The sequence below is a fragment of the Hemiscyllium ocellatum genome, chromosome 14 (genome assembly GCF_020745735.1).
Source record: "Hemiscyllium ocellatum isolate sHemOce1 chromosome 14, sHemOce1.pat.X.cur, whole genome shotgun sequence".
Classification (NCBI taxonomy): domain Eukaryota; kingdom Metazoa; phylum Chordata; class Chondrichthyes; order Orectolobiformes; family Hemiscylliidae; genus Hemiscyllium; species Hemiscyllium ocellatum.
Window position 1 is genome coordinate 11,073,814 of NC_083414.1, and position 15,006 is coordinate 11,088,819.

At 41.5% G+C, this 15,006-nt stretch overlaps 1 protein-coding gene across 3 annotated transcripts in view; it reads right to left on the bottom strand.

The window, feature by feature from the left end:
• Positions 1–15,006, bottom strand: part of hemk1 (HemK methyltransferase family member 1) — a 134,361-nt gene that overhangs the window by 59,569 nt on the left and 59,786 nt on the right. For all 3 annotated transcript variants that reach the window (XM_060835355.1, XM_060835356.1, XM_060835358.1), the window contains exon 7: positions 5,444–5,493. In XM_060835355.1, the coding sequence (XP_060691338.1) occupies positions 5,444–5,493 (50 nt within the window). The remainder of the gene's footprint in view (positions 1–5,443; positions 5,494–15,006) is intronic.

Sequence of the window (15,006 nt, forward strand, 5' to 3'; positions counted from 1 at the left end):
AAATCATCTTATCTCTTCTTGAGCCACCGACTCTCCAGTTTATTACAAATGCTGTAAGCATTCAAATAGAGTCTTAAGCTTTGACTTTTTACCATTATTACTTACTCTAGTTCTAGTTACAGTTGTACCCTTCTAATTATAATTTCTGCCCTTCCTGTTGCACTTTAATTATCATTTATCTCTTCACTACTCGGCACTTCAGCTCTCAAATAGATCAGCCATGATGTCAGTGAAGGGCAGGGCAGCCTTGATGGGCTGAATGACCAATTCTGCTCCTATGTCTGATGGTGTTGTGCTCTCTCATTTCTTTTTGGTTTTTTAAACTTCATTTCAATCAGACTCCCCTAACTACAAATTTGTATAAAGCTCTAGCTACAATGTTGGATACATAATACGTTAAGACACTGGTATGGTTCAAATTAAACCCGTTCCAGTGGAACAGCACTCTTTTTTCCCCAGTACTAGTGCCGGTGCCCGTTGTTTTGAACCAATTTCTCCCCACCAATCTCGGAACCATGCAATTATCTCTCTCTTTTACCCCATGCCAATTTGCACATGGCACACGTAACAATTCTGAGACTTTTTTCCACACCTTTGTAGCTATCATACAAACCTATTACTAAAACTATCAACATGCTGCCAAAAATACTTACTTAGTCAGCCTTTCCCACATCTAATGAGATTACATGAAATGAACCTTTGTGAAACCAATTATCAGTGAGACTGTTGAGGGAAAGTTTGTTTCAATCATGAGCAACAACCTACAGATATATACTAACGCACATTAAACAACCTATAGTCTTATCTCTGCCAAAGTATGTTCTCTAGAGCTTGAGTAATCATCTAAGAAATAGTCCAGTAACTTTGTCATGTTGCCTTCATAGCTTCTGTTTGACTCATCTTCAAGCTTTGCAATCCCTGTTTGGCCAGTTTCTCAAAATCATCTCTCTTTTTTAAACTGTTCATGGGATATGGGCATTACTGGCTGTACTGTCATTTATTACCCAATTCCAGTTCCCCTGAGAAAGTGTTGGTGTGCTGCCTTCTTGAACTGCTGCTGTCTGTACGCTGTAGGTAGGCCCATAATAGCATTATGGAGGGTGACCCAGCATTTTGACACAACAGCACTGAAGGAATGGTGTTATATTTTGAAGTCTGGAAGGGTGAGCAGCTAGCAGGAGAACCTGTAGGTGGTGTTATCATGCATTTGCTGCTCATGTCTTTCCAGATAGTAGCATTCATGGCTCGGAGTGTGTTTTTTAAGAAGCCTTGGTGAATTACTGCAGAATGTCTTGTATATTGTACACATCACTGCTACTAAGTGTCTGTAGTGTAGGAAGTGAATGTTTATGGAAGTATTACCAATCAAACAGATTGTCTTGTCCTAGATTGTGTCTCGCTTTTCGAGTGTTGCTCGATCTGCCTTGTCCAGGCAAGTGGGGAATATTCCACTGACTTGTGCCTTGCAGATGCCAGACAGATTCTTGGAATCAGGTGGTGAGTTACCCTCTAGGAAAAAGTGAGGACTGCAGATGCTGGAGCTCAGAGTCGAGAGTGTAGTGCTGGAAAAGGTCAGGCAGCATCTAAGAAGTAGGAGAATCGACGTTTCGGGCATAAGCCCATCATCAGGAATGCCTGACGTTTCGGGCACAAGCCCTCCTGATGAAGGGCTTATGCACAAAATGTTGATTTTCGTGAGTTACCCTCTGCAGGATTCTCATTCTCTAATCTGTCAAAACCTTCGACTTGTATTTAAAGAGAATAGAATAGCTAAAGTGAATGGTGATCCCTGGGACGATGAGACTGGGGAGCTAATAATGAGGAACACAGGAGTGGCAGAGTTACTAAATCAACATTTTACTTCAGGATTCGCAGTGGAGGAAACTACTACAATCCCAATAGTCACAAGTAATACAGAGATTATTGAACAGGAGGAACTCAGAACAGTCATCATCACTAGGGAAAAAGTACTGAGTAAACCATTGGGATTGAAGGCCAAAACGTTCCCAGAGCCTAATGGCTTACATCCTAAAGAAAGTGGCAGCATAAATAGTGGATCTATTAGTTATAATATTCCAAAACTTCCTGGATGCAGGGAAGGTTCCATTGGATTGGAAAATGTCTAATATAACATCCTTATTTAAAAAGGGAGGGTGGAAGAAAGTAGGAAACGACAGGCCTGTTAGTTTGATAAGTGGCATTGGGAAATTGTTCAAATCCACTATTAAGGAAGTAATAAAATGACATTTGGAAAGTCAAAATAAAGTCCATCAGAGTCAGCATTCACCCTTTTATGAAGGGTAAATCATGATTGACTAATTTGATAAAATTCTTTGAATCCGGGTCTCACAGTGCCAGAGACCCGGGTTCAATTCCCGCCTCAGGAGTTTGAGTGTCTGGGTGGAGTTTGCACATTCTCCCCGTGTCTGTGTGGTTTTCCTCCGTGTGCTCCGGTTTCCTCCCACAGTCCAAAAATGTGCAAGTTAGGTGAATTGGCTATGCTAAATTGCCCGTAGTGTTAGGTGAAGGGGTAAATGTAGGGGAATGAGTCTGGGTGGGTTGCTCTTCGAAGGGTTGGTATGGACTTGTTTGGCCGAAGGGCCTGTTTCCACACTGTAAGTAATCTAATCTAATAACAAGCAATGTGGGTACTAGGGATCCTATAGATGTAGGATATCTGGACTTCCAAAAGCATTTGACAAGGTTAATGCACAAGGGAAGATCATATGGCATTGGAGCAATTTATTCGCTTGGGTAATAAATGGCCAATGAACTGAAAGCAGAGACTTGGGATAAATGGAGTTTTTCTGGTTTACAAGATGTAACTAATGGGATGCCACCGGACTCAATCATCAGACTCCAGCTATTTACCTTCTATATGAATGACACGGATGCGTGGCTAGAAAGTACTACAGCCTAATATTTGCTAAATTGTGAGAAAGTAGGTTGCAATGAAGAAATAAGAAATTTACAAATGGATATGGATAGGGCAGCATGGTAGCTCAGTGGTTAGCACTGCTGCCTCACAGCACCAGGGACTTGGGTATGATTCCACCCTCGGGCGACTGTCTGTGTGGAGCTTGCACATTCTCCCCTGTGTTTGCATGCGTGGGTTTCCTCCGAGTGCTTCCTCCCACAGTCCAAAGATGTGTGGGTTAGGTTGATTGGCCATGTTAAATTGCCCATACTATCCAGGGATGTGATTAGTCATGAGAAATGCAAGGATGTAATTCACTATGATAGAGTGCAATGGATGCTGAGATATGAAGTAAATTTAAGGAGTAGATAAATTTTTAAGGAGCATTTGGTTGAAGGCCTTTGGTGAGTGGGTAGCAAAGTGGAGTTAGACTGAGATGAGATTAGCCACGTATTAAATAGCAGATCAGGCTCGAGGTCCTGAGTTGCGTATTCCTGCTCCTAGTTCTGACGTTTTTGATTTAATAGTGGTAATACCATGAATGCAAAGATGTGTGAATTAGATTCTCTCTTGTTAAAGATGGCCATTTTCTGGTATTTGTGTGACGTGAATGTTACCTGTCGGTTGTCAGCTCAAATCTGGATATTGTTCAAGTCCCATTGCATTTAGATATGGGATGCTTCAGTATCTGAGGAGTCACCTTGTTGTCTTTGTTGTCTTTGCTGATTTCCTACCTAGATTGAGCTTCAATCTTAGCTCTTCCCTCCCCATTATCCACCACGCTCCATTTTACACTGCTGTGTTCCAAGTGTATAATTAATAAATTGAAATCCCAACACTGGGATGGAATGCAATTGTCCTGCATCACCACATGGTACAACATCCTTAACAATAAACATAATTTCATGAGCCCTATTAAGTACTTGGTTTATTACAGCAGTACTAAGAACAAATTACAAAATGATCATTATCACACAAACAGAACATTTGATAATAATCCTATTTTTGTTAGTGGCAACTTACTGTGTGAAAATTGGCTACCATGTCTCCTACAGTGATTACAGTTCAAGAGTACATAATTGGCTATATAGTGTTGTGACACATCCTGAAATGCATGTATAAGTGCAAGCTCTTTAAGTTTTACTAAGTGTGGTAAACAACTAATGCAAAAAGAAATTAGCACCCAATAAAGCCACAATAACAAACATGATCAGATCTAGACTGACATGAAAAAATTGCAAAGGAACAGAAAAAGTCCAGAAATAAAAGTAACCCTTTAAGATAATGCTACTGGGAGTTGTTTCTAAGAACCTATAACTCAATCTATTATGACAACACAGAATAACTTGATAATGACCAAGCCACTGAAAGCATGCACTTGATTTATTTGCAACATCTGCACCCACTGATAGCATATGGCCTGGAGGTGCAAGAATCTGTGGAAGGCCTGTGCTGGGAATTTCCAAAATGAATGAACATGAAACTGAACTGTACATTAAACATGCCCACGCAACAGCAGAGCTCTGGGAACTTTAGACCACAGCCCTCAGTTTCCGAGGCTATGCTGACGCTGCAGAGCTGTGCTAAGAGCAGGCAGACTGCTACTCAGGACCTCATGTGTCTAACTGTGGAGCTAAAAATGGCAGTGCCATAGGGTACGCTTAGGGCCTCATTGAAATGTTATAAATAGGCCTCAATGACCAACCAAGCATACTCTTTAACTGCATTCTTTCTCAAGTAGTTATTGAGCTTCCCAATGAATCCATCTATATTCTTTGCCTCAACCACTCCACATGGGTGTTAGTTCTACATTCCAATCATGCTCGGGTGAAGATGGTCCTCCTGAAATCTTCACTGAATTTATGAGTGACTATATTGATTTAAGGCCTCTATTCAGACCTTTTCCACAAGTGGACGTAGCTTCTCTATATCTACCTTTTCAAAGCCCTTTTCATGTGCTCTACCAGGCCTGCTCTCTGTCTTTACTTTGCTCAAAAGAACCTGAGGTCTTTCCCAAAAACTAAAATCTCTCAGCAACTATATCCAACACTTCACTTTTTTTTTGCATCTTCTCCACTGCTTCCCAATGTTTTTTCCAATATGGACACTAGAACAGCTCCCACTACACCAAGTGTAGGCTAACCAAAGTGTTATACAAGTTTAACATTATTTAACCATCTTTTAAGTCAACTGTACACTTTAGCACCCCATCCAGCATCAAAAGTAGCAATGCTGCCCAGAGAGCAGCCTCCTCCTAGCATCACCAATAGCTGCTCCTTTAATAGTGAACAGCAGCTGCCTCTCGAGGCAAACTTTGTCACATCCCAGTGATCTATTCAAGTTAAAAGAGTATATCCTGCTACAAAGCTCAGTCTGCTCCCTCTGGAGTTCCAATGAAGCTAGCTCAATCTCACCTCTGCCGTTAATGGAAAATGAGGGACAAGAGTATTTTCTTCATGATTGAAAACTCAAGTGAAGAGACACAAAGCTACAACAATAACTTCCTGTATTCTCAGTTTTACATACCTGATATAACATTGAGCTGCAATGCTTGAAGTCTGTGCTGAACACATAACCTGAAAATGCAATCAGAAAAAAATCATTAGGAGTATTTCTAGAATTGTACCAGAATGAGCAGAAATTTCCTCCAATATCCGTAAGACGAAAGCAATTATCCTCAGTCTCCCTTCCAAACTTTCTTCCCAAACCACCTACTTTCTAAAACCCTTCCCTGACAAAAACTGTTTTGCAAACCTGGTGTCATATCTGACTTCTGAATCGAGCTTCCAACTTTGAACTATATTTTCGTGCCACCAGTTATTTCCACTTCGTACCACCGCACATAAATGACCAGATTTACTCAATTCAATCTTAAACTGGAGTCAAAATGTGCAGTGCTGGAAAAGCACAGCCGGTCAGGCAGCATCTGAGAGCAGGAGAGTTGACATTTTGAGCATAAGCTCTTCATTAGGAATGTCCTCACTTTCTCCTCCTCAATTTCAAATTGACCAATATGAGATCAAACTTAAAATGTATATTTTTAACCTCATTATCATCTTGCACTATAGCTTGATTTTAGTTATTTGATTGATGAGCAGCTGAATTATAATAACATCCCAAGACAATAATCTTGTGTTTCATTTTGATAATCAAAATAGAAGGAAATAAGGAGGTTGATGTTTTGAATTGATGGAACATATTAAAAAAGCAACTTTTTTCAGTGTAATGAGTGCTTTCTTTAAAGTTTTTATGAATAGAGAAGAAAATAGCTAAGGAATTTTTTTTCACATTGACAAATATAATCAAACAGCAGCAAAGTGGCCGTTTTGAACTTGGAAAGAGATTGGTTCTTGTGTACTGGAGGGTGAAGGTCAGACAGACACGCCTGGCTTCTGGTTCAGCAATGTGGAATCTGAACAGATCCAGGTTCTGCTAATCTGATCTGCAGCAAGTGCCATATAAGTTCCCAAGTGTCTCCATTCTCTGTCAGTCAGGCCAGGCGATTCCCAAACATGTATGGTGGAGAACTGGGCTGAAGGTCTGCCTCGGGATTCCAGGCTGTCTTGAAGATTTTTAAAAAAGATCAATAAAACATAAAACAGCTCTCCAGTCCCATACCCATATTATCCATTCCCAATGGTCCCTCCACCCTCTATAATCCCTCATATCCTCTAAGCCAAGCTATGCCTCTCTACACCCCATAGTCCTTTATAGCCACTTTGCCAACCTAGTTCCAACTCATGCCAGTCAATTCCCTCCCACCCTCGACTCTATGCCCTTACAACTACCATGTATTCATCATAGCAGACCTCAGGATCTATGCTGAGATTCTAAGGTCTAAATACTTCAAAATTTTATTTTGAAAAGAACATTCATTCAAAAATACACATTCACTACATTTATATCCCTTTTGCTATATGATTCCTTGTAACGTCAAGCTTTTCATGAAAGTACTTAATGTTTATGATAATAAACAGTGGAATTCATAGTCTCACACAGAGTCTAGGATCAAGAGGAGCTATCAATTAAACTGAAATTGCAGGTACACCATTCAGATAATGTAAGGTTGCAAAATCTGTTGTGCAGCACATGTCCATTTGACAATATGATATGATAATAGTAGCCTTCTGACTCCAAGGCTTGACACTCCAGACAGTTACTTCAAGTACAGAACTTAAACATTGTTCAAAGGAGACTAGAAGCTGAACCATTTTTTGTCTTGCACTTGAAATATCCCGTTACCAAGTCACCCTTCATTTACACATGGAGAGTCCTTGTCACTGATCCAGTTCCCTCAGAGGCAGTTCTCAGAGTGAGCAGAACTACTGACACTTTTGTTTATATTTGTCAGCCAGGGTGCCTAGATTAATAGCCCCAACCAGGGAACTCATGCTCCATAAAGTCCACCTGGCTGACTGAGCTACAATCAGTACAGCACTCATCAAAATTAGAATGTGAACAGACTTGAAAAAAACTATATCATTTCATATAGCATTAGAAGTGGGTGCTGATTGACTGGGTCATCATTGGCATGCAAATACAGCAAGAAGAGTTACTGGTCAAACTTAATTCTCAAACCAGCCAAGTAGATTCTGATTAGCTAAGGTTCTGATATGAGATGAAGCAAAGTCTGGCTGTCTCCGTGACCCATCCTTTTGAAGAAGGTGCAATCTACAAATTCCTTTCACCTACATAAATCAGGGTCTAAACTTTGTTGCAGCACTCCGTCAGGACAGCTGAGAAGGGCTTATGCCCGAAACGTCAAATCTCCTGTTCCTGGGATGCTGCCTGACCTGCTGCGCTTTTCCAGCAACACATTTTCAGCTCTGATCTCCAGCATCTGCAGTCCTCACTTTCTCCTCGAAGATTTTAACCTACTGCAAATCCTCTTGCAAGGATGCCTTCCTTGAAGAAGCTCTCTTCCTCCCTCTACAAGGATTTCAGTGAGTCCCTCTCTCACTGCACACCCCAGGTCATCTCCTCTGCACAGAAGCTCTTCAGCCACGTTCTCAAACAGACTCGCTACCACACCCGCATTTCCTTCCTCAGCACCTGCTACAGAACCGAAGATTTCTGAAGAAGGGCTTACGCCCGAAATGTCGAATCTCCTGTTCCTTAGATACTGCCTGACCTGCTGTGCTTTTCCAGCAACACATTTTCAGCTCGTAACTATTAACTCAGTCCAGATTATTTAATAAATTACTCCAATGGCTGAATCACATCTAATGATGGATATACTTTTCTGAGGCTTACAGACTCAAGGCTGGTTGACCACAAGTGGTTTTCTGCCATTTGTGAATAGTCAACAGGACGTATTATTGAAAAGTGTGACTGCATCTGGGAATTGTGAATGATGTCACGGCGATGAAGATAATCTGGAATCTCAGGAGGGAGAATACCTGTTGAGTTAGTTTTGGCAGAATTATTAAACCTACAGTTTTCTTCAGACTAAACATCCATGAATTGTTAAACAATAAAACGGTTCACTATTTTTAAACTGTGTCTCATAATACACAAGGTGAAGTGGGGCAAGGTAGTATGTGTGCTAGGATTCCAAAATGTTGCACGAGTTCTCTAGAAATGCCTTGTATTTTCAAGGTGTCAATCATCTTTGGAATCAATCTCCCTTTAATAATTCACAAAACCACTGAAGCAATATGGTGAGATGAGTGGTATTAACTATCCCAAAATGTTCTTACTAACTTTCAAAACCTAACGCTGAATGACTTACTCTTTCAAATTACCAACTACTTGATATTTCCGGCCTTTAGCTTGCTGCGTCTCTCGATATGTTGTTGCCATCTCCTATCTTTTACTGCCCTCCTGCTTACTGCTCCTCTGTCTTGCCTCCTTTCCACTCGCTGAGCCCCAACCCACCCCTCTACCTTACTGTTTCAGGAAGTGGTGAGTAGCAAGGTTTGGGGTGAGTGGCATTACTTCAGATGGTAAGGTCCTTTGCCTAATAATAGGTTTGCTTACAGAATGCAGTATTATAATATCTGCTTACTCCCTCACCTACATTTGCTGTGTTCCAGCAGTTTCTTTTTTTATGTGCTCCGGGGTTGGTATTTTCTAATCAGCCTGTTCAGAGATATTATTCTTCACCCTTGAAGCCGGTAGACACGAACTTGGGGCTTTTGACTTAGAAAACTATGGTGAGGATGGGGGTGTTGGGAGGTGGGCTTTCCTCAGTCTGCGCAGGAAGTAGAGATGTTGTTGGGCTTTCTTGGCAAATGTAATCTCTTGTTTCAGAAAGTGGGGAAGAGAGAAACCAGGAACTACAGATGTAGTCCATAGTACAGAAAATATCAGAAATGATTTCAAACATTGATGAATGGATACTCAGAAAATAATTGTCTGATTAGACAGGGAAAATCACGTTTGATAAATATGATAAAGTTTCTCAGAATGTTACAAGCAGAGTTGATTAGAAACTAGTTGTAGATGTGTTACATTTGGATTTGCAGAAGGCTTTTGATAAAGTCACACACAGGTCAGTAATCAAAATCAAAGTGCATGGGATTGGAAGTAATGTACTGAAATGGATTGTGAATTAGTTAACATGTAGAGAGGAAGAATAAATGTCAAAGAGTATGGCCTTGGAATAGAAGGCCTTCACAGTTGGTAAGCTGTGACAAGGGAGGTATAGAGCATTTAGTCCTTGGGCCCCAGCTGTTCACAGTCTAATATCAATGATTTGGATTTGGGGACCAGTACAATTTTTCAAGTTTGCAGATGATGCAAAACTTTTTGTGAATGTACATTTGTTCGGAGAATGCAAAGAGGCTTCAAGGAGATTTAGATAGGCTGAGTGATGGGCATGGGCACAGCAGATGGAAAGTTAGGTGGATAAGTGTGAGGTTATCCACTTTGGTCGGAGGAGTGAACATGCAGGGCATTTTTTAAATGGTTTGAGACTGGAAAGTGTTGACATCCAAAGGGACTTGCTCATAAGTCAGTGAAAGCTAGCATGCAGGTGCAGTAAGCGACTCCAAAAAGGGAAATGATATGTTAGCCTTTATTGCAAAAACATTTGAATACAGGAGCAAAGAAGTCTTCAACTGTATATAACACTGGCGATACTAATCATAGAACATAGAAAAATACAGAGCAGTACAGGCCTTCTGGCCCTCGATGTTGCGCCGATCCAAGCCCACCTAACCTACACTAGCCCACTAACCTCCATATGTCTATCCAATGCCCGTTTAAATGCCCATAAAGAGGGAGAGTCCACCACTGCTACTGGCAGGGCATTCCATGAACTCATGATTCACTGAGTAAAGAATCTACCCCTAACATCTGTCCTATACCTACCACCCCTTAATTTAAAACTATGCCCCCTCGTAATAGCTGACTCAATACGTGGAAAAAGGTTCTCGTGGTCAACCCTATCTAAACCCCTAATCATCTTGTACACCTCTATCAAGTCACCCCTAAACCTTCTTTTCTCCAATGAAAACAGCCCCAAGTGCCTCAGCCTTTCCTCATACGATCTTCCTACCATACCAGGCAACATCCTGGTAAACCTCCTCTGCACCCGTTCCAGTGCCTCCACATCCTTCCTATAGTATGGCAACCAAAACTGCACACAATACTCCAGATGCGGCCACACCAGAGTCTTATACAACTGCAACATGACCTCAGGACTCCGGAACTAAATTCCTCTACCAATAAAAGCCAGTACGCCATATGCCCTCTTCACAGCACTATTTACCTGGGTGGCAACTTTCAGAGATCTGTTACATGGACACCAAGATCCCTCTGCTCATCCACACTACCAAGTATCTGACCATTAGCCCAGTACCCCATCTTCTTGTTACTCTTACCAAAGTGAATCACTTCACACTTACCTACATTGAACTCCATTTGCCACCTTTCTGCCCAGCTCTGCAGCTTATCTATATCCCGCTGTAACCTGCCACATCCTTCCTCACTGTCCACCGACTTTTGTATCATCCGCAAACTTGCTCACCCAACCTTCTAGCCCCTCCTCCAGGTCATTTATAAAAATGACAAACAGCAATGGTCCCAAAACAGATCCTTGCGGAACACCGCTAGTAACTAAACCTAGAGCATTGCCTAAGGAAGAATATGCTTGCCAAGAGGGGGTACAGTGGAGGTTCATCAGACAGAGATGGGATGGAATTTCTTTACTCAGAGGATGGAGAATCTTTATAAATCTCTATCCCAGTGAACTGAGGAAGCTCTGTCACGAAGTAACTAATTGATCAAATTTTAGTTACTACTGACATCAATGAATTGTAGAAGACAGGCACAACATTGACTTCAGATTCACTTGAACACTTGAAAATAAAGCTTGGACTCTTGGCTCTAATCACAAGGATCATTGGCAAGTGAGCTTTAAGGGAGCACTCAATTAGCATCGGCTGGAAACCAGCCCAGTTTTATCTGATGTCTTCAGTGATTATAAAGGTTACAGATCCTCTTGTAAGAAGGACTGACCATTACAGGAGGAGTGAAAGAATGGACCCATCTTCCTGCTCTGGGATAATGGGGAGAAAGGAGTAATAGAACATTGAACATTACAGCACAGTACAGGCCATTCGGCCCTCGATGTTGCACCGACCTGTCATACCAATCTGAAGCCCATCTAACCTACACTATTCTATGTATGTCCATGTGCTTGTCCAATGATGACTTAAATGTACTTAAAGTTGGCGAATCTCCTACCGTGGCAGGCAAAGCATGAGCCCTTACTACTCTCTGAGTAAAGAAACTACCTCTGACATCTGTCCTATATCAATGAAGAAGGGCTCATGCCCGAAACGTTGATTCTCCTGCTCCTTGGATGCTGCCTGACCTGTTGCGCTTTTCCAGCAACACATTTTCAGCTCTGATCTCCAGCATCTGCAGTCCTCACTTTCTCCTATATCTATCACCCCTCAATTCAAAGCTATCCCCCCTCGTGCTCGCGTCACCATTCTTGGAAAAAGGCTCTCCCTGTCCACGCTATCTAACCCTCTGGTTATCTTATATGTCGCTATTAAGTCACCTGTCAACCTTCTTCTCTCTAACGAAAACAGCCTCAAGTCCCTCAGCCTTTCCTCGTAAGACCTTCTCTCCATACCAGGCAACATCCTAGTAAATCTCCTCTGCACCCTTTCCAAAGCTTCCACATCCTTCTTATAATGTGGTGACCAGACTGTACACGATACTCCGAGTGTGGCCACACTAGAGTTTTATACAGCTGCAGCATAACCTTATGGTTCCGGAACTCGATCCCTCTATTAATAACAGCTAAAACACTGTATGCCTTCTTAACAACCCTGTCAACCTAGGTGCCAATTATTTATGAAGGTTAGAATTCAAAGTCAGATGTGGATTCAAGTCCCATGCTGGGGCCTGAATACAAAACATGGTTGACATTTCAGTGCAGTAGTGCTGGGAGTACTGCATTCCTGGAGGTGTCATCTATAAATGAGACATAAAATAAAGGCCTTGCCTTGCCTGGATGGAGAGAACGGATCATGCAAATTCATTGATGTGCAGGTGAGTTATCCTTGTCAGTGTCCTGACCAATATGGACAGATATGGAAATTGCTGACAAAACTAGCAGGTCTGGAAACATCTATGGGTAGAAAACAGAGTTAACATCTTGAGTTCTGGTGAAAAGTCACCTGATGCATAACGTTAGCTCTGCTTTCTCCCACAGATGCTGTCAAAACTGCTAAGTTTTTCCAACAATTTTAGTTTTCGTTTCAGATCTTCAGCATCCACAGTTCTTTGTTTTATGCTTTACCTAAAATAGATAAGTGCCGTCATTATCAAATTCTTGTTTGTGGGATTTATTGTATGCAGATTGACTTATGTTTCCCATCATACAACAATGACTATTTCAAAAGCACTTCATTACCTATAAAGTACTTTCAGAAATGTTAAGGTCAGAGGAGGTGCTACATAAATGGAGTCTTTTTCTCTTCTCAGAGTGGACCTCTGATTCTATTTTGGCTACCAAGAAATTGCTTGCTGTTGTAAAGGAAGGAAAAGTGTTACAGATGGTTGAGGCATCTAATGTAACATCTGAAAGGGAGTGGCTGGGCTGATGGTGCTCAATAAATTCTAGGGACCTAGCACAATGTTTTGCCTAGGCCTCAAACTAAAATAAACCAACAGAGACTCAGAGAAGGGAGTAGTGGCTACCTGGCCACCCTCCCTCTTTCAAAGGGACTTCATTAGTCCTACTCTGTGAGCACTACCAACCAGAAGGTCTCCAGAGTTGATGGCAGGATCAGAGATGCTGCAGAAAAGAGCAAGTATCTGGTCTCTCATATCTTGTTGCTCCATGGTATAGTTGAGGCATGGATGTACTTGAGGGTGAGATGGGTAAGTAAAGAGAAAGAAAGGAGTCAAAAGACCATAAGATGTAGCGGCTGAAGTAGGTCATTCAGCATATTGAGCCTGCTCTGACATTCAATTAGTACATGGCTGATCTGATAATTCCCAACTTCACTTTCCCACCTTATCCCTACATCCCTCCATTCCCTTAGTGATTAAAAGCCTGTGCCCTTCAGCTTTGAGTATATAACTCAGCCCTCTTCAATAAAGAATTCCACAGATTCACTACCCTCTGATAAAAGACATCCCTCTTCATCTCTATCTTAAGCGTGCAATCTCTTATTCTGAGATTATGCCATCTGGTCCAACACTCTCCCACAATGGGAAACAGCTTCTCCATATTCACCCTGTCAATTCCCTCTTAGAATCTTACCTCCTCAAAGAACTTTAATTTTGTCAGACAAAACCAGAAGGACCCTGCTCTCCTATTACATCTTTGAAAACAGTCTTTCACATTCCAGCAATGCCGGATGTCAAGCTAACTGTCCTATACTTACCTGCTTATTGTCTTTATCCCTTTTTGAAAAAGGTGTTACATTGATAGTTTTCCAAACGTTTGCAACTTTTCCTGAATCTAAGGATTCTTGGACGATTACTACCAGTCAACCACTATCCCCGTATTATCTTAGAATGGAACCCATCAGAGTCAAGGGGCATATTGCCTTTTCCCCATTAGCTTCCATAATACTTATTTCTAGCTGATAGTTATTATGTTTACATCCTCCCTCATTTTGCCCCTTAATTCATTCATATTTTTGTATTGCTATTCATCCTCTTACTTGAATGGTTCCTTATCACACTTTGGTGGTCAGTTCATCTCTCATCTCTGCAGTCTTCTAGTGTGAAGATTGACGATAAGACCTTAAGGTATTGAAGCAGAATTAGGCCATTTGGTCCATTGAGTCAGCTCTACTGTTCGATCATGGATGGTATGTCTGTCAACTCCATTCCCCCGTCTTCTCTCCATAATCAGTGATCACCTTACTAATCGAGAAACGATCCATCTCTGTTCAAAATATACTCAAGTGGCTTTCCCTCCACAGCCTTCTGTGACAATGAATCTTACAGATTAACCACCCTCTGGCTGAAGAAATTCCTCCTCATCTAATTCACAAAACTTCCTGCTTTTCACAGTGGAGAAAAATCAAGCCTCCATTCTCTTAGCTCAAATATTCAAAATGGCCACAGGATCTATTAAGAAGAGAGGCACTTTAAGAGCGCGGGAGAGTTTGAAACTTGCACAACCTCAGGATATTTCAAGGTGATTTTGAGTCAAAATAGGACACGGATACAAAATAAGGTACTCAAGTATGAATGATGGAAATGACAGCTATTGGTTTTATCTGCTGTCAGTAGGCACTGTTCTCTCCAATTATTTTTGGAGACTGTGGGTAATTTATTTAACTGCATACTCCCCTAAAGGTTTTGCGCAGTGTTGCGACAGATCTTCTGTCCCCGTGTTCGTTTGGAGGAGAGAGACACCGGGTCTGATTAAAAGTATAAACAGGTTTAATGAGAGAGAATCGTACACAGTACAGTGAGGTGTCTAGCTCACTGGAGAAGGCGCGTTCTGACTATATTTTTAATTTGTCTATCCTTTTGTTCTCTCACATTCCAGAGTTACATCCTTATTTGGTAAAATGCAGAATTTTAGTATGTCATTGGTTCTCACCTGATAACATTCTATTACCTCAGTTTGAGCTACGTGCATTTAGACACGGCTCCAATGTCCT